The sequence below is a fragment of the Corylus avellana genome, chromosome ca7 (assembly GCF_901000735.1).
Source record: "Corylus avellana chromosome ca7, CavTom2PMs-1.0".
NCBI classification, from domain to species: domain Eukaryota; kingdom Viridiplantae; phylum Streptophyta; class Magnoliopsida; order Fagales; family Betulaceae; genus Corylus; species Corylus avellana.
In genome coordinates, this window is record NC_081547.1 from 8,934,979 (window position 1) to 8,954,020 (window position 19,042).

At 36.0% G+C, this 19,042-nt stretch overlaps 3 protein-coding genes across 3 annotated transcripts; 1 reads left to right on the top strand and 2 right to left on the bottom strand.

Moving 5' to 3' along the window:
- Positions 1 to 1,932: 1,932 nt before the first annotated feature.
- On the top strand, positions 1,933 to 8,266 carry LOC132186950 (anoctamin-like protein At1g73020). The gene is made up of 16 exons (XM_059601078.1): positions 1,933 to 2,772; positions 3,440 to 3,509; positions 3,660 to 3,775; positions 4,097 to 4,223; positions 4,302 to 4,402; positions 4,490 to 4,581; positions 4,701 to 4,805; positions 4,899 to 5,168; positions 5,880 to 6,012; positions 6,095 to 6,208; positions 6,312 to 6,379; positions 6,469 to 6,599; positions 7,018 to 7,100; positions 7,205 to 7,312; positions 7,508 to 7,666; positions 7,787 to 8,266. The coding sequence occupies exons 1-16, from the start codon at positions 2,599 to 2,601 to the stop codon at positions 7,913 to 7,915; spliced, it is 1,980 nt and encodes a 659-aa protein (XP_059457061.1). The 5' UTR covers positions 1,933 to 2,598; the 3' UTR covers positions 7,916 to 8,266.
- Positions 8,267 to 8,535: 269 nt separating this feature from the next.
- Positions 8,536 to 11,403, bottom strand: LOC132188535 (eukaryotic peptide chain release factor subunit 1-3). Its single transcript, XM_059603026.1, has 2 exons — positions 11,307 to 11,403; positions 8,536 to 10,218 (listed from the first exon to the last, which is right to left on the bottom strand). The coding sequence occupies exon 2, from the start codon at positions 10,179 to 10,181 to the stop codon at positions 8,868 to 8,870; it is 1,314 nt and encodes a 437-aa protein (XP_059459009.1). The 5' UTR covers positions 10,182 to 10,218; positions 11,307 to 11,403; the 3' UTR covers positions 8,536 to 8,867.
- A 7,023-nt stretch (positions 11,404 to 18,426) lies between these two features.
- Positions 18,427 to 18,937, bottom strand: LOC132186036 (uncharacterized). The gene has a single exon (XM_059599813.1). The coding sequence runs from the start codon at positions 18,876 to 18,878 to the stop codon at positions 18,642 to 18,644; it is 237 nt and encodes a 78-aa protein (XP_059455796.1). The 5' UTR covers positions 18,879 to 18,937; the 3' UTR covers positions 18,427 to 18,641.
- Between the last annotated feature and the right edge of the window lie 105 nt (positions 18,938 to 19,042).

Below are 19,042 nucleotides of genomic sequence, written 5' to 3' on the forward strand. Positions count from 1 at the left end.
TGCAATTTTTTTTTTTAAAATAAAAAAACAATAGTATATTGAGAATTTTAATAAGATTTAATGGAAACACCTAACTGATAGGTGACATTGCAAAAAATTAGAAATTTGATACATTAAATTGAGAGTTTTTTAACTTTAAAAAAATAATTATAAAAGTGATGTAAGGAGTAAGTAAAGTTTTCCCAAATCAATATGTATTAGATTTGAGTAGCTCTTCTCTTCATGATAATAAATTATACATGTTGTATATTACATCAACTCCTTATATTTGTATTAAAATGAATGGGTATTTAGAAGAAGTTGTATTTGTATTAAACTCTTTTATTTTTTGTTTTCAATAAAAAATATTGACAAATAACTCAAAATTCAAAAATATTTTGACATTTATCATATTAAAACACTTAAAACAAAAAAACAAAAGATACCATCAAAACACATTAACAAATATAGCTTAAGAACCCGATCTTAAGACACGACTAATTAAAGTCTTAAATTGTTTCTAAGATGAGTTAAAAAAAAAAAAAAAAAAAAAGAACAAAAAATTAATTAATTTTTTTCACATTTTGCATCCTATTCTCTTCATTCTTACCCTTTTATCTATAGCTGGGAATTCACTAGAAGTTAGAAGTGATGATAGTAACACAATTGGAGGTGAGAACTACCCTACAAAATGTTAATTAATTTTTTTTTTTTTTTTAATTTCTTCCAAGAAAGATGTAACTAAATATTTTTTTACTATTCATCTCATTGGATCAATAGCCCCTAAAATTTTTAACAAGAATATTTCTTCAAATCTTAACAACTATTTTTAAATAAATAGTCAACATTTTATTATCACTTCATTATTTGCCATATATATCATTATTTATGACATCATTATACACAATAGAAAGTGATAAATTTGGTAAATAATGAAGTTAAAATAAATGCTAATATGTGAAAATATCCACTACCAATTCTAGTCCTAGAGCATTTTTCAAAGACTAGACTACACAACAAAGGATAACACTCCCCTACCTATAATGCCCTTGATCATGGTGAATGATGCAGTCACAAGCCCATCATATAACATCAAGAGATTTACCAATTCATCATATATTAGTTTTAACATTAACAATTGCATAATACCAACAATGACAGCCCATAGTCTCAAAGGAGTAGCTCAATAGCCGGGGATTACGTTCATGAAGCAGAGATCACTAGTTCAAAAAAAAAAAAAAAAGTAATATGCTGAGCTTGAATTTGTTCATATATAATTGGTTCAACATATAATAAATCTCAATTTATATAGGTGTTGGTCAAGATTTAAGGGAATTCGTTTTGGGAAATGCTAGGTGTTCTTCTAGTGTTTTCTTGGTGTCCTCCTAACTGTGATGTGACTTTTAAAATTATCGTTGAATTTGAGATTATTATTATTGTGATGATTTTAAAAGCCACATCACAAGATCCATTCAACAAAGTTTTGGTGGACATTACAAATATTTGAGATTCATTGGAAAATAGATGAAAGTTTTATTATTATTTTTAAAAAAAAAAAAAAAAAAAAACCTCTAATGCAATCAATCTTAAGCATATTAGATTTCTTCTTCATTAAGAGTCAATTAATATCTCCCATGTATTAAAAAATGGGATAAATTTTTTCTTTAAATTAGGCTAGAATAAATTTTTTAAAATTACAATTGAATATATTAAATTAAAGTATATTTTTAGAGCACTTAATTTTTCCATACAAAACATAATTTTTAAAATAACGTGGTCTAAATATAGAAGTTACTTCAAAAAGAGAAAATTGTAAAAGAAGATGTGCATGAATAATTCCAATCACCAAACGCCATGTGAACAAAAGATGAGCATATCATGGATGTCCTGTCTGCTCTGCTCCATTTCAACGCAAGCGTAGGGTTCGTATACTTGATGCACAAATCCCTCCCCCTTTTTAATGCTTTGATTCCTCAAGGCGCAAACTTTTACCTCCGCAACATTGCAAATTGCATAAAAAGAGGGGGAATATAAACAAAATGGTCAAAGATTCAAATTGCAATTTGACAGAAACCGAGGAGAAGGCGTAGGCCCGTAGGGTGTCGTAGCCCGCAACTCCACTCAATCCTAACATTTACGTTCCGAAATTGCAAAACAAACCGCCAACCCCGTAAAACCCACGTGTCCGCTTCCTTCCACATTCTCCTATGTGTCTCCCCCTCGCAACAGCTGTTATCGATTTCTCAGACACCAGTGTTCTTTCTCCCTCTCTCTCTCTCGGAAAAAGCGGTGTCTTCTCAAGGACCCAAATTGCTGTTTTGACAGAAATTCACGTTTTGTGTCGCTACCAGCTTTTTTGATTCTAAATACTGATACCCATTTGGATTTTTTTTTTTTTTTTTGGGGTGTAAAATATCCCTTTGGTCCCAAAAACGTCGACCCATTTCGGTATTTGAGCCAGTTCGCCAAGAAAAATTCCATCTTTGGTTAATGCAAGCGCCATGGGCTACTGAATCTAGAGAATTACTTGTTGGCCTTTTCAGTTCTTGTTGAAGTCTCGGTATTTGTTTTCCGGCATTTCGGTGGTTTTGAGGGCGGACAGGGTGAGTGGCATTGGAAATGAATGGGATTGAGGAGGAACAGACTGCTTTTGAGATTGGGGTGGTGGTTCCAAAGAGGAATCTGAAGGACGAAAACGAGGGTTGTGATTGTGTGGAGGTTCTCGTTGATGAGTTCAGGAAGGTAGGTTTGATTGTTGAAAGAGTCCAAGGCATTGCTGATGAGTTTATCAAGGTTTGATGTTCTACTCGTCTCTCTACAATCATTTTTTTTCTCTCCCCCATGAAGTTTCACTCAGTCATATTAATAACTGTTTTGTTATGCCATGTGCTTATACTTACCATTTACATTTCATGTTATTAAATCTTATGGTTCATTTATGAATTAATTAAGAATTTCTTTCTTATGTGTTTTGTGTACTATGCACTTCCTTATATGCTTGTATGTATATGTACTGCATAGGTATTGCCTAATTTCTTAAAGCTTTTATGGTGTTCTTTTAATGTACTGTGATGTATTAGTTAAGAGGCACATGCGGTGGAATGAATTTTTTGGATATTACTTTGTTCTATTGGCTTATCGTACGAGGGGGATTTACTAGCATGCCCAATAAGCCCAAAGAACCATTTTAGAATCCTCTGCGTCTGTCTTCTCTCTCCCCCACCCCCCTTGGCCTTTGGGGGGGAATGGGTGGGAGGTGGGGAGGCAGAAAATGTGTTCCGAGTCCTCAATTTAGGCGTTCATGGTGTGTTCTGGGTTTTGCCGAATTGAGAAAGTTCATACAATTGGGCTGCATTTCATTTTATATTGTTTTTTACTGTATCCTCCTGTCTGACCTGAAGTAAAGCAAGTGGAACTCTTTGCTAAGTTGAGCTGCTGATTTTAGCAATCTCTGTTTCAGCTGGCTGCGCCTTTGGAGACTTTGGGAAGGGCTGCTGCTGAATTACACTTAAAGAAAAGGACTCACATTGGTAATTATTATGTGGTTACAATTTTCTCCTTGCCTTATTTGACATGTTCAAAGTTGTCTTCTCTTATAAGTACTAGAATTTTCCTGGATTTTCATGAGCAAGTATGCAGTTTCTTTAACTGAAGAATTTAATATACTCACTGTATTTCAGGGATGGATTTACAATTTGAATGGGAGGAGGTTGAAGCTTTTGTGAGACAGCCTGATGGTTCATTGTTCAGTTGGTGTGAGCGTTTTCATTGCTACCATCACTTAATATATGGGATTGTGAGTCGTTCTTTATATACTAATACCTATCTATCAATATTCTGGTGTTCTCACTGGAAAGATGTGTTTTTCTAATAAATTATCTTTAATTTTACCTTACATCCACTTAAATGTGAGTATTTCTTTTACCTCAATCAACCATTTTTTGTGGTCATTAGTTTCCTATTGCCAGTGATTAGGCTCTAATATCTGATTTTCTTACTTCTTTTTTCTTCTTTTTTATTTTTTATTTTTTATTTTATTTTAATGATAGTTGTTTCCCAACATATAGTTTGGACATTGCATCTCTTAGTAAGCTCATATACAGACTGAACTTTACAGGTGAACAAGAGCCAGTCTGCTGTAACTTTAAAATTTGATGGGGAAGAGTTCCACTGGGAAGTTGGTGAATGTTTAGTTCGGAAATTGGAATCAGAGCATTTTGTAAGACAAGTCTTTCCTTTGCATGGTATGTCAACTAATCACAAAACTGTGTGCAGTTCTGATCTCATCTGAATTCCAAAGTAAGATGACTTTTGGTTGATAGATGAAGTACAGAGGAAGAAGCTCCTTAAAAGTTGGGCACTCAACTGGTGGGACCTTACGAATCAACCAATTGATGAGATTTATTCATATTTTGGGACAAAGGTAAGTGTAACTATAATGTTAGTTTCTTTTGTCAGTTATTTTAATAATGATTTTGCAAACATGTAACAAGGAATTAATACTTTGCAGATTGCAATCTATTTTGCTTTCCTTGGAATGTATACACGGTGGATGTTCTTCCCAGCTGCATTTGCTATCACATTGCAGTTAATTGATTTTGGGTTGGCTACACTACTCTCAGTTTCCCTGCAGGCTTTTGATTTTATTCTATTTGGGAATCTGGTACAATATTGTTTATAGATAAATAATGTGCTTGCTTATATTAAATACCTTTTTTCAGGTCGTTGCAGTTATTGGTGCTCCCTCTTTTCTTCATAGGTGTAATACTGTGGGCTGTAATGTTTTCCCAGTTCTGGAAACGTAAAAACTCCGCCCTTTTAGCCAGGTTGGTCAAATTATATTTTGGCATTAATCTTTTATCTATATTTTCCATTTATGGTTGGTCAAGTTCTATGCTGTTTGGGTTTCACTTTTATAGATGGCAGATCAGTTATTCAGCTGGAGTGGACCTGGGACATAAACTTCTGGGCATGGAGTGGAGTTCGCTACAGTCACCCGTGGAACTATTAAGAAAATGGGGGACCGATAAAACAAACGAGAAAGAAGCATACCAACGAAATGAGTGGTTTGGGTGTCTCATGAGATTCAGAAATGATGCTATGGTTATCTTGAGTATTATATGCCTTCAATTACCATTTGAGTTGGCCTATGCTCATCTTTACGAGGTTATCAGGTCTGACGTTATGAAGTAAGAATCTCAGTCATTTTGCATTTTTTTTTTTTAGTTTTCTTAAGGAAAGAAATCATGTAATCATTTCCTTGGATACAACAAGAATGTGTGTTCTGGAGTTGTTTTCTACTGGATACCCCCAATGTATATCAGCCCTCTTATACCTTTTTCATGTGTTTACTTGAAGTCAATATCATATTAAATCGTCTCAATAAGTAAATATAAACATATTCCGATCCAAACTTCTTTTCTGGTATCCAAGTGAGATGATGATGCTAACGCAACCCACCTTCATAAAGCTTCCTTTGAGAAGTGTTAGATTCTATCTACAGTACTATCTTCTTTACTACCAATCTTCATAATTCTTTTGCAACCTCCTGTTGGCATAACAAAGATGAAGTTTTAGAAGGTTTATCTGGGCAAGGTCTACTACTGCAGTTATCAGTCAACTCCTTTTCATAAAAACGCAGATTCTTCTATGTTGTTCTCACATTCTCTTCAAACGCCCTTGTCAAATCAATTTCAATACAGATTTAGGCTCCCCACGTGAAGGGATGGATGTATAAATTCCTGTTGACCTATTTTCCCCAACTTTTTGTACTATACGTTTGTTTTTCCTTTTCCATATGCTGTATTAGTTCTTCATGGAATATTTTTTTTTTTTGTAGGTTTAGTTCTTCATGGATTAGTTGCATGAAGATGACACTCCTTTTTATTTTTGCTTTTCAGGTTTGCGCTGACAGCCATTTATCTTTTTGTCATTCAGTATTTTACACGGGTTGGGGGCAAGTTATCGGTCAAGCTTATAAAGTATGAAAACAATGAAACCACAGAAAAAAGGGCCGACAGCTTGGTCTACAAGGTATTGACTAGAATTTTAACTAGATCCCTTTGGTCCTTTGTGGGGATATTTACAGCACTTAAGGCCTTCACTGCTCTTGCAGGTCTTTGGTCTTTATTTCATGCAGTCATACATTGGAATCTTCTATCATGCCCTCCTGCACCGCAATATTTTGACTCTCCGCCAAGTGTTAATTCAGCGCCTGCTTGTGTATCAGGTGAAATAGATTTCTTTTTTTTTTTTTTTTTTTCAGTTCATTTGATTTAGATTTTCACTACTTCCTGGCTTGGTTATGTTCTTGAACTGTAAATGCTGTCCAGGTGGTGGAGAACTTGTTGGAAAATAGTTTACCCTATCTTAAGTACAGCTACAAAAAGTACAGAGTTAGGTAAGTTTCTTCTGTTTGTCATCTCGGGGTGATTTTACCTTCTTTGAATGTTGCCTGAACATGGGCTGATGCATTTTTCTGGTGTCAAGAAACAAGAAAAAACGTGAAAAGGGATCATCAACAGGGAAGATCCAGTTTACTTCTAGGGTAGAGAAAGAGTACTTGAAGCCTTCTTATTCCGCAAGCATCGGCGAGGAGCTTGAGGATGGGCTATTTGATGGTAATATGCCGAACATATTTAACTGTATAACAAGATAGTGGTACATATTGGAATCATATGCAACTAAAGCATTTTATTTTGTTTCTCAAAGTATTATAAATATAATTTTTGTTTGCATCAAGAAGACCTTTTGTTTTGTATAGAGGAGTCTCAGTTGAGTTAGAATTGCAAATACTGGATAGGATACGTGAAACATATGCTTGATGTACTAGAGAATTTGGCCTTTCTTTTTCTCTGTCTCTAATTTTCTCAATGATAACGCTGCTTGCTGTTTTGATCTTAAATGAAGAGCTTGTGCGTTTTGTAGACATGGAAATTAGAACTGGATAGCTTCACTTTCTTGCTGTTTCAAAGCAATCATGGGATTTTCAGAATATTTCCACTTCTTTGACTGATTAAAATTAACATCCACCTGCAGACTTTTTGGAGTTGGCATTGCAGTTTGGAATGATCATGATGTTTGCCTGTGCATTCCCCCTTGCATTTGCCTTCTCTGCTGTGGTATATAATGCTTTTCGTGGTATTTCCACCATTTTTTATTTCCTTTTATGAGTTCATTTTGATTCCTAGTAAAGTAACGAATGATGAAGTTCCACGCCGTGCAGAACAACATTACAGAAATCAGAACAGATGCATTAAAGCTGCTTACCATGTTTAAAAGGCCCATCCCTCGTGCTGCCACAAATATTGGAGCTTGGCTAAACATTTTTCAGGTACCAAACTCTGTGGAAACATAAAGTATTCTTTTGGGTGATGAACATCTACCCCTAGTTTTACATTTAAATATCAACACATCAGAATTGTTCATACAAATGTCTTCAACTTGCTCATTTTGTCACAGCACTGGTTTTCTATTTACTTGTGTATCAATGACATACTGATTTTGGGATGTCTCTTTCAAAATTCAGTTCCTGATAGTGATGTCAATATGCACAAACTGTGCAATTCTAGTGTGTTTATATGATCAAGAGGGGAATTGGAGCATAGAACCCGGTCTTGCGGCTATTCTAGTCATGGAACATCTCCTCCTGTTGATTAAGTTTGGATTCTCCCGCTTTGTTCCTGAGGTGACTCTCTTTCCCTTTTTGTGAAAAATCTCCACTTTCTTCATATGAGTAGAATACAAATCAATTCAATTTAACAATTAAAATAAGTGAACAAAGAGCATGGGACTTTGCTTCTGGCAGGAACCTGCTTGGGTAAGAGCCAGTCGAGCGAAAAATGCGACGCAGGCGCAGGACATGTGTTCGAAACAGCTCTTGAGGACCATATCTGGTGTCAACAAGGTGTTTGGCAAGGCGAAAGAGAAAGAATGAGAGTGACCCAGAGCTTTTATTTGTTGCACTGAAGAACAAAAAGAACCATGGGTTTGTCCTGGATACTTATTCGAGCTGCTTGCAGCAGTGGTGCATTTCACCATAACGAACTTGCCCGCGTTTAGGTCAATCAGCGGTGGATTGTAGTGTTCTTTTAGGGGAATTTTGCGTAGCCTACTATATGATTTTCCTTCCCCCTTCAAACTATAGTAGCTCTTTAAGATTTTGGTAAATAGGGAATTTTGCTGCAATGCATTTGGGTACACGTTTTTGGCCTTGGATGTATATTTGCCATTTCATTGTACAAAACGGTTTTTCTTCTTATACATTCTGCTACATCTTTTTCTTGTTCTTTTTGTGTTTCCCTTTCTCTTTTCCCTGATGGAATTGTACAACGAAATGACTGTTTTTTGCGTGTAATGACTGCAAGATTGTTGCCTCTTTTGAACTCTCTTTCGTTTGCTATGTAAAAAACCATTTCAATGAAGAGCCTTTGGAAAAATGGAAGCAAATATCAATAAAAAAATCAATATAACCTGTCTGGACTGAACCATGAAGTCCGCAAGAGCAGACCACAGCAAATAATGGCATGAAACATAACCATAACAGACTTCACAAGATAAACTGAAACAAGTTTTTTTATGTCATCACGCAACAATGGCAAATGGAATGAGTTTCAAGCAACCATAAAACAAACCAACCAGGTTGTGGATTAAACTTATGACCAACTTCCTTAGGTAAAACAAAGCTGCATATTCTACCTTGAGGAATCACATACTGGTCTGATACAATGCCAAAATTCCCAAACATCAAGAGGGAAAAAACAGCACGATAACAGAAAACTGGAGTTTCAAATCTCTCAGCTAGCAGCAGCAACAAAGACTCCATCGAACCTGGCACAAACCTTCACAACATCCTCCAACGAGGGCACTAAACAACAGTTGATGGGTTCTTAATCACTATCCTCGTATACTTCTCCATCATCAGATAACTCATCAAATGATCTTATGTCAAGCTGGTAACGAAGGATACCCCCGATCCCACCGAACCCTCTGCAAAATTGAGATCCCTCTTGGGATTTGTTGGTGACAAATTCAAGCGAGCAACCAAATCGCTTGTACTCATTGGCAAACCACTCAAGTAAGGACATCTTCTCCTGAACCTCCAACTCTGCGGCGGTGGCTGGATCCCGGTAGTTGTTCTGATCAGTCTGTTGTTCCTTGTTAAAGTGCTTTATGCTAACTTCACCAGTGGCACTGTTTTTCAGCACATACCGATTAATATCCAAATTTTCCCACACAATAAGGGTTTCTACAGCACCCATTTCTAGAGCCTTCAGCGTGTCATCTACACCAAAAACATATTTCCCAGTATCCTGACTGATCTCCTCAAAGTATTTCCCAATCAACCGTTTCTCTTGTATAAACTTTACGTTAGCTAGAATTTCTGAGGAAAGCTCGATGGCTTGATTGAAACCATTTTCCCCTCCATAAGAAACGTCAACCACATTCAATATCTTCGCTTGTAATCGAGGATCAAACATATCTGACTGGCTTAGCTCAGTCTTGAAGTCGGCTGAACCAGCAAGTATTAGCCCAGCAACATTAGGCTGACTCGTAGCAGGATTAATAAAGAACTGTGTGGCAAGTTCTGCAGTCTTTCTCACATAGTTGTGTCGCTTTTCCATCCGAAGACGAGCAAACCGCAGAGCTGATTGTCCTCCTCTTCCATGCTTCTTTGGTAGATCAACCGTGAATTTATGAAGCACCTCTCGCGTATTTCCACTCAATGTCCCAAAAAGGGTGCCATTTCCATCCATGACAATAAAACCAAACTTGTCATCGGATTCTAAGAGTTCATTTAGAGCTTGTGTGTGAAACTTATTATCACAGAGGTAGAGTGATGCATTTATAGGCTTAAAAGGCTCGAAGTCGATCGTAACCTTCTTTTCCTTACCATCTTCAGTAATAATTGTTCCAGTATAAAGCACCAGCCCATTGGGAGGAACCTTATTATAAAGCTTCAGCCTCTGCTGAGCAGAAGTAATGGCAGCCAACACTGACTGCCGGTTGACCCTACTTTTGATGTTTGAAGCGGTCCCAAATTCATCACCTAACATCTTAGTCACCCGAGATATTTGATCGCGCGGAGGCATTATAAGAGATATCATGCTGGTACCATTGCCTCTTGCAGTTTCCAATGCTTTGATCAATTTCTTGATTTTCCATATCTCAATATTTTTATCAGTTTCATGACCATCTGCCATTGTTGTTATGATACACTGCAATAACAGCTACACCAGCCTAGAAATACATGCGCAAGTGAGAAATTGCTTAATTTCAATTGAAAAAGTATATTAACATAAAAACCCTTCAAGTTCAAAAACAAAAACAAAAAAAGGAAAATAGAACCCAAAAAGCACTAAAAGAGAAATACCACAGAAGCATACTTGGTTCACCACTGTCATAATAAATTCACTCACTGTAGGAGTGATGTAGTACTAGTACTTTACAACAGCAAACAATGTCTGAATTCCCCACCACCCGCCAATAAAAAAAGGCATCTATATGTTACTATAACATCTATATGTTACTCTAACATGCATACATTATACAAGAAACTTCTGCACGGACAGGTCTTATGTAATGATTACACAGATTGAGCAAGAGAAGACAAGCAGCAAATTATTAGTAAAACACGTCCTACACAGAAACCCCATCAAAGAAATACGCCAAGAGTTGATATGTCATTTACCAGGGCCCAAAAAACACTACCCTTTAGTAATTACTTCGCAGCCATGCTTACAGATTGAGAAAATTTATATTTTTTGTGCTATTTTTTACGTGATGCAATCTACTGCGCTGTCAAAGTCAGGTTGGTTTTACCAGTACTAGTAAATAATAACACCTTTACTATTTCATTTACCCTACCTGCCAGTTCCAACAGCTCCAGAATTTCAAATAAAACCATAATTTAACGGTAACAAACTAAAATTACTGCTCCAATGAAAACTCCAAAAGAGACGCATAAGCATCTATATCATTTACATGATTAATAACATCATCTAATTGTCACTAACACCAAGAACTTATTAGAGTATGGAAGATCTGTCCAACCTTGCCCCCCACCCCCCCCCCCAAAAAAAAAAAAAAGGCGAGCTTCTAATCCAAAATTCTTTACAAGCTTTACACAATCCGTACGATCGTATCTTTTTATACAGAAATGGAAGTTGGTGATTGACAAAAACAGAGTCAAACCAGATCGAACATATATATATATATATATATATATATATATATAATAAAATGAATCTAAGCTTAAAAGCAGCAAATTACAAAGAAAGGTTTATTTGAAGAATTAAAAAAATTAAAAATTAAAATTAAATTTATACCTCAAGGGTTACTAGCTATTGGAAGAAGAGCCTTCCGAGGTTCAGTGGAAGCTCTCCCACTCTTCTCTCACAGATGCTCCTGGGGCTACTATGTCCGCGTTCGAAACGTTTTTTGTTTTTTTTTTTTTTTTGTCTTATTGAGAAAATTGGGGGCCCAGAATAAAAGCTTTGGACTTGGCCTAGAAATAAAGAAATGTGGGCCAGCTGAGATAGGAACAGGGCCTCTATGCTTTCAAACCTAGAACGAATGATTAGCAAATAGCTCTTTTTTCAAAAAACTAAAAATTAAAAAAAAATTAAAAAAAGAAAAAAAAAAAAAAGAAAAAAAAGAGGAGGAACAAATACAAACAGCCTCTGATGTAAAAAGGTTTTCGTTGAAAAATATTTCAAGAAAGTCATTTCCCTGAAAATGTTTTCTGCCGAAAGCATTTTACGGCGTTTACCACACACATGGAAAATAAAAAAATAAAAATTATATTTTTTTAATATATCTATATTTTCATTAAATCATATTAAACACTAAATTACGAAAATGTCCTGACCAAGTCTTAGAGGTGTCCGAACCGACTCCCGCAAGGACCCCACTACAACTCACCCAGAACCCGCCTAGACCCTATTAGGACCTCGTCGGGGATCTGCCTGAAACCCTGGCAGGACCCGCCCAAGACTCGATAGGAATTTTTTATTTATAATAAATCATGAATTTAGTGTTTAATATGATTTTGCGTGCACACCAAATACCGGAAAATGTTTTTCGACGACCGGACGGGTCCTGGTTGAGTCCCGATCAAGTCCTGGGGTGGTCTCGACAGGGTCCCGGTCAACTCTCGGGCGGGTCCTGGTCAAGTCCTAGCCGGGTCCCGGACGGGTCCTGGATGGGTCTCGGTCAAGTCCCGGGCGGGTCTCGGTCAAGTCCCAGGCGAGTCTTAGGCAGGTCCGGGTGGGTCCTAGGCAGATCTGGGCGGGTCCCAGTCAGGTCCCAGGCAAGTTCTGGCGAGGTCCTGAGCGAGTCTCGATCAAGTCCCTACGAGGTCTTGGGCAGGCCTTGGCAGGGCCCGTCGATTTGAGAATAAGATGCTCAAAGTCAGAAAATAGTTTACGGTTTTGTTAGGCCATGTTAGTAACTGCCCATGATGTGGAGAAAAACTGCAAGACACACATTCCATTCCACTACTTATGTTTCAATTATTACGATAACTTGTCATATAACGTGGGTTGTGTTATGGGCAATGTTCGTAATACTTATAGTCTTTAAATACTATTTAATGGGGGTAGTAGGAAGGATTTTGGTGTAGAGTTCTAATTCTATTGTGGTTCAACTCCCACCCCTAAGTGGAGTATTATCTTGTTCTGACTGGGACCCATTAGGGGTATCAGAACGTAAGGTGTGTTTATGTGTTTGTATTGTTGTAGAACTCCAGCCATAAGTGGAGATTTGTAACGTGTATTATCTTTATATTGTATTAAATATTGGTTATGTTTCTATTCTCTGCTTGGGACCTATCAGGTTTTAAAAACCGTAAACTATTTTTTCGAAAATTAAAGAAGAATTATCAATAAAAAAGAAAATATTTTTCATTGACCACTATTTTACATCATAGTAAACACTGTATAATGCAGAAATATTTTCTGGAAACCATTTTATGTCGAAGTAAACTGAGCAACAATGTGTTACGAGAATTAAGTTTATGCGGAACAATTATTAATATTATGATATATTAAAATATATGATACGGTAGAATATTATATTGTGTTTATTTTTATTTGATATTGTCTTTATTTATTTCCATGTAAGAGTCTTGATGACTTAGCCCTAGTTTATATTCCGATAAAAGCTGATGACTCAGTCCTAGAAAATATTGTAATAGTGTACTTATTTAAAGGCCATTATGTTATGAATAATATTAAAAAAAAAAAAAAAAAAAAAAAAAAAAGCAGCCAGAAAATTAATCCAAACTTTATGTTTGAAAAGGTTTTAGGTTCCCTTCAACGAATCTAAATAGTTTACGTTCCGTTACGTGTATGTTAAAGCATTCACGCAACAATTGGTATCAGAGCAGCCAGGTTGGTTGTTTTCTATAGCAATCAACGATCTATGGAGGATTCACATCTTGATCGGCTTGAGCAACAATTAGTTAGTTTCATAACTATGTTCGAAGGCTTGATCAAGAAATCAGAAGACCAGATGGAAAGGATGGGGAAAAAAATCGGCAACCTTCTCTCAAAGAATAGGTTTGATGTACAAAAAATTGAAGTCGTCGTTCAGCCATTCCACCACGTTGAAGCCCCAATTCAACAAGTCAATCTCACTGCCACCAAATTTCGTCACCATCCAATTGCGCCAACAGATCAAACAAAGGCAACACTTCCAACCGCAGATATGCGTCTTTTTGCCATCACAGTCCAACACTGCCCCATCTTAGCCGTGTCTCCACTGAAATCGCCAACTTCGTCTTTCTTGATCGTGCCAACTTTATCATCTCACGCTAGATTGTGGCTCACCCAAAGGAGAAGAAAAAAGGGCTTAGATGTTGCTTGGTTCCAAAAAGAAAAAAAAAATTGAAGATACTTTCAGAAGTTGCTTAACAAGGAGTGAAAGAGCAAATGCTTGGTCATGGTAATATTTTATTATCTATTATTTTTGTTGTGTTATGAATATGCAGACTCTATTCCAAGAGCAAGATTATTTCAAGAACAAGATTTCGGACCTTTAGGACAAGGTCCTTGTAACGCCCCGATATTTGAACTAGCAAATATCGAAGTCGTGATGCTGCAACTTTAGAAAATACAATCTTACAGCAGAGTATGTATATATATATATTTTCTTTTTCTATGACCTAAGAATAACTTACACAACACAATTGAACTAACTGAAATACCTCGAAGTGATATAAAATAGAAACATAATTTTCATTACAACATATGTACACACTAAGTGTACCAAATATATGCCGCAGACGGCACTTAAATTAATATAGTAATATTTATTAAGTTCACACTCATCACCATACGTAACAAAAGCGATTAACATAAATGAGACTTGCTCCATAGAGTAAGCATCAATCCTGCAGTAGATGGTTTATCAACCATCAAAACCAGTAAAAGGACCATCGTCTTCACTTTCTATTCCTGCATCAAGATTTATGTAAAGATAACGTTATCATTTTTACATAGGCAAACAAGTGAGTAATCTATTTTCCTAGAGATAAAGACTAAAAAGACTAGTTTGAACAAGTAAGATTAAAGACTAAAATATATAATAATGAATTAGTTGTGAATGCAGCGTAATGATAGATTAGTTTATGTTTTATGATAATCTTTCTTCAGACCTCTTGTCATGAGCTCTCAGCCCGCTTACGTCCGTTATGTCCCTCACACTTTAGAGGTTTACCTGTTTGGTGCTGGCAACTACACCGCCCCAGCTTAGTTATATATTAGGCCCGTTGGACGGTTATATACCCCCATCCACTGAGATACCGACAGTTCCTCGCGGCAATCCACCCAACTTGTTCTTAAGGTGGCTATCTTCTTATCAGCCCATTTTATTAGACACATTATGCAGTAATTGTATTGCAAAATTATATTTATAAGACAAAATAAGAATTCCTATAACAATAAAACAAAGCTAGTACTCAGTAAGTATATCCATACTTACTTTCCTTAGTGTAGTATTCTGCTCCACTTCTGCATATAATACATACATACAAACAATACTTAGTTCATTCCAATAATATCATTGTTTAAAGACCCTCATCTTTTTATATTTATTTATTATCCGTCACTTCATCTTTACTTACTCATTTTATTATATTAATCTAAGATAATCACTTATAACTAGCTTTATGCCTGAATTCATTTTTGGTGACGAGGCTAATGGCCAGTATCACTAAATACAAATTAGTATTATAAATAATATATATAAAGCATGACTCATTTTTTAGAGATGAGACCAATGGTCCATACCTACCAAAGTATGAATCAAAATTTAAATGATAATAAAAGAAATGACTGAATGTAAATACTGAGTTCATATTTCGAGGATGAGATCAAATGGTCCTTACAGCCAAAAATATGAACTAAAATTTAAATAACAATAAAAGAAATGACTGAATGTAAATACTGTAAAGTAAATAATATATAGATAATATTATAAGTCCTTAATTGATTTTGTCCACTAACTCATTATTATTAAATCACTTGTATCTATTACTTTATTTTACATTATACGCTTATTGGGTCTTTAAACAATTAAATGAGAACAAGTGATACAAGCAATAAATCATGATATTTATACAAGAAACACTTACCCAATAATCCTTAGAAGTAAAACTCCACCAAATCTTCTCTAGGTAACTAGTTTAGAAAAACACTTGAACACTACAAGAAAGATCTAGGCTATATGGTATTTGACTAGAACAAGAAATAAAATGAAAGGAGGAGCAAACAATTTTACTTGTTTTAAGATTGTAAATAAAAAGGTAAAGTGAAAGTGACTTTAGCTTTGGCTCTATTTATAAGAGAATGAATGGTTATGATTTATTTTTACACATTTGATCTAAGGGTTGAGATGTATTTAACCAAAAGAATGAACCTAGTCCATATTTCATGTTCTATACCAAATAGTATTTTCGTCCAAAATGAGGGTTGTGTATCCCGATCCATTTTTTAATGTCCAAACGTACTCCGATTGACGTGAAATTTTAAGAGTAGATAGAGGACTCCGAGATAAACATTTTATATTTGGTTCGACTTCATACGAGTTCGTTTGAGTCTATTTTTGGCCTGTACAAAGTTTCTGATTCAACTTAGGCTTTAACTATTTGCATTCCCTCTCTCTATTTTGTAGAGAAAGAAGCTCTGGATATTTTTTCCATACCGTCTCCTTCAGTGAGACTTTGCCCACCGCCTAGTGCGGTTTCTCCTGGGAGGAGGGAAAGGTTTTTCCTTTCCCTTCTTCCCACCCCCTATGTATCCTCTCTGTTTTCCCCTTTTTCCCTTTCTCCCTGTTTCCTCTTCTCCTGGTTTTTCTCTTGGTTTTCTTTTTTCTCTTTTTCTTCTCCCCTGTTCCTCAGCTAGCTCCGCTCAGCGCCACCTTCACTGCCCCATCTCATTGCTCCGCCTCCTCCGTCCCTTCACCGCCACAGATCCGCCTCAAATCGGTCGAGCTTTCCATAGATCCGCCATCGCCATCCCATCTCCACCTCAGATCCGCCTTCGCCTCCTCACGTGGCTCCTCCGATTTTCCCTCCGCCCACCTACCTCCGCTCCTGCCAGTGCTGTGTTTTTTTGTTTCTTCTGTTTCTGGCCCTCCAATCTTCGATGCGGGCCCAGAATCTGGTTGTGGTTGTTTTTCCTTTGCTTTTTGTTTGTTGATTTTGTGTGTTTGGCTTTCTGCTATAGTTTTTTTTTGCAGCTTTTCTGTTGTTGTTTTTTATCTTTGTTGTTATTTTCTATGGGTTTTCACCCCCTTGTACTGAAGTGGATGGATCTTATTTGGGGGATTTTTGTTGCTGGCGGTTGGCCTTCTACAGCTCCGAATCGGTTTCTGCAATGTTTGACCTGCAACAACGTGGTTGTTGCCTTTACTGCATCGGACTCTTTATCAAGTTTCTTTGCTATTTGTAACCGCCTTGTACGGCCCTGGAAAAGGCCCGGCTTGTATGCCATTGGCTGCTGTTTGGTCCTTTTGGACCAGATCCAGATTTCGTTCTTGAATTTGTACTACATTTACCTTTTGGGCCATGTTGTTGGGGTGCCCACCCCTTTTGAGATCAATTAGTCAGTCCTGTAACCCGCTTCCCTTAATTGAATGAAAAAAAAAAAAAAAAAAAAACTATTTGCATTCCCACTTGGCCACTTGCCTTAATAAATTATTATAATCATGATATTTACTATAATTCTTATTACTAGAAGACTTTAATCTTTCAACAAAGGTGGCTAGCCTTGGTATATTTCTTTAGCAGTTTTAATCTCATTTAGACAATATGAAAATTAAGACACTGCTTTTTAGGCTAAAAACTGAAAAAGCTTCAAATTAATTTATTAATTCACTAAACGCCAATATAAATAATTTATTGACTAGATTGGGTTTGATTATGCCCATAAACATATTAGTGAAGCTAAATTTTTAGAATTGAAATAATATACATAAGTGGTCAAAAATCAATGTAATATACCTTTAACACTAAATAGTTATTTAATATCATTATTCCACATATCATTGTTCTAATTTATCGATTATATTTTTAATCTATTTAATTATATTTAAATAAGAGTTTTAAAATCTAGGTCGTTACAGTCCTTTTCAAGGAGAAATGAATGTTACGAGAATTAAGTTTATGTGGAACAATTATTAATATTATGATATATTAAAATATATGATGCGGTAAAATATTATATTGTGTTTATTTTTATTTGATATTGTCTTTATTTATTTCCATGTAAGAGTCTTGATGACTCGGCCTTAGTTTATATTTCAATAAGAGCTGATGATTCAGCCCTAGAAAATATTGTAATAGCTTACTTATTTAAAGGCTATTATGTTATGAATAATAATAATAATAATAATAATAATAATAAAATAAAAAAATAAAAAACAGAAAATTAATCCAAACTTTATATTTGAAAAGGTTTTAGGTTTTCTTCAACGAATCTAAAAGGTCTAAGTTCCTTCAAAAACCTAACAATTTATCACGTTATGTGTATGTAAAAGCTTTCACGTAACACAATGCAAATACAAAAATAAAAAATTACATAATTTAAAATACAAAAGACTAAAAAGAAAATTTAATATTGACAGTAATTCAGCCACATACAGCTCTAGAGAAAATCTTCGAAGGCAGAAAAGACAATTGAGAAAGCTGACAGTGAAGTTGGTTATAGGGACTCATTATGAACAATAACCAATTTTAACTTAAGTCATATCCAACTTATGAGGGAGCGGAACAAGGCGGAGGAGACACCATCTAGAGCGATGAGACAGAGAACCACCAAATGGATGAGCGGTGGCTGACGACGAAGGAGCGTGCATGTATGGTGAAGGTTGTTTTTGTTTTTTTTTTTTGGCAAATTCTGGCCAAAAGTTCATGTTCAGCGTGTTCTTCAGAGCTCCAGAACCACAATAATTAAATACCGAAAGCAAAAAGAAGGAATACAAAATTAAAAAATTAAAAAATAAATCCAGAAGGCAACGAATAAATTGAATAATTATATATATATACAAAGAATTTGGATTTTGGAGCAGCGCCCTTCAGAGTCTTGCTCGAACAGAGATAGCCGCAGCAAATATTCGTTACAAAAAGCAATAGCAGCAATTAGCACGCACGTGCTTGAAATTCAACCGCCACGAGAGCCACCAAGTCGACCACTAACCTGCCGGGCATATGCCACGACAGCCTTGGCCCACCTCTTGATCTCAGCCTTCAACTTGCTGGAATCCATGTCCTTCACAGCCTTTCCCGGTTCTACTGAAATCTCCATGAAGGAGAAGCAGCGATCAAAGCGTCCACGCTTTGCCACCTCACCCTCCACGGCTTCGCCGTTGTTCAGAGACGCAGATTTCCTCATCGACATCGTTCTGGAGCTTCCTGGTTATGCAGAAAGTCTGAAACTCTTGTTTGTGAGAAACTCAAACAACCTACGAACTTATATATAAGGTTGGAGAATTAGACAAGGGCAAGTTACATAATTGTATTCTAATGCTTCCATTTTTTTCCTTGGCAACTCCATCCATTGAT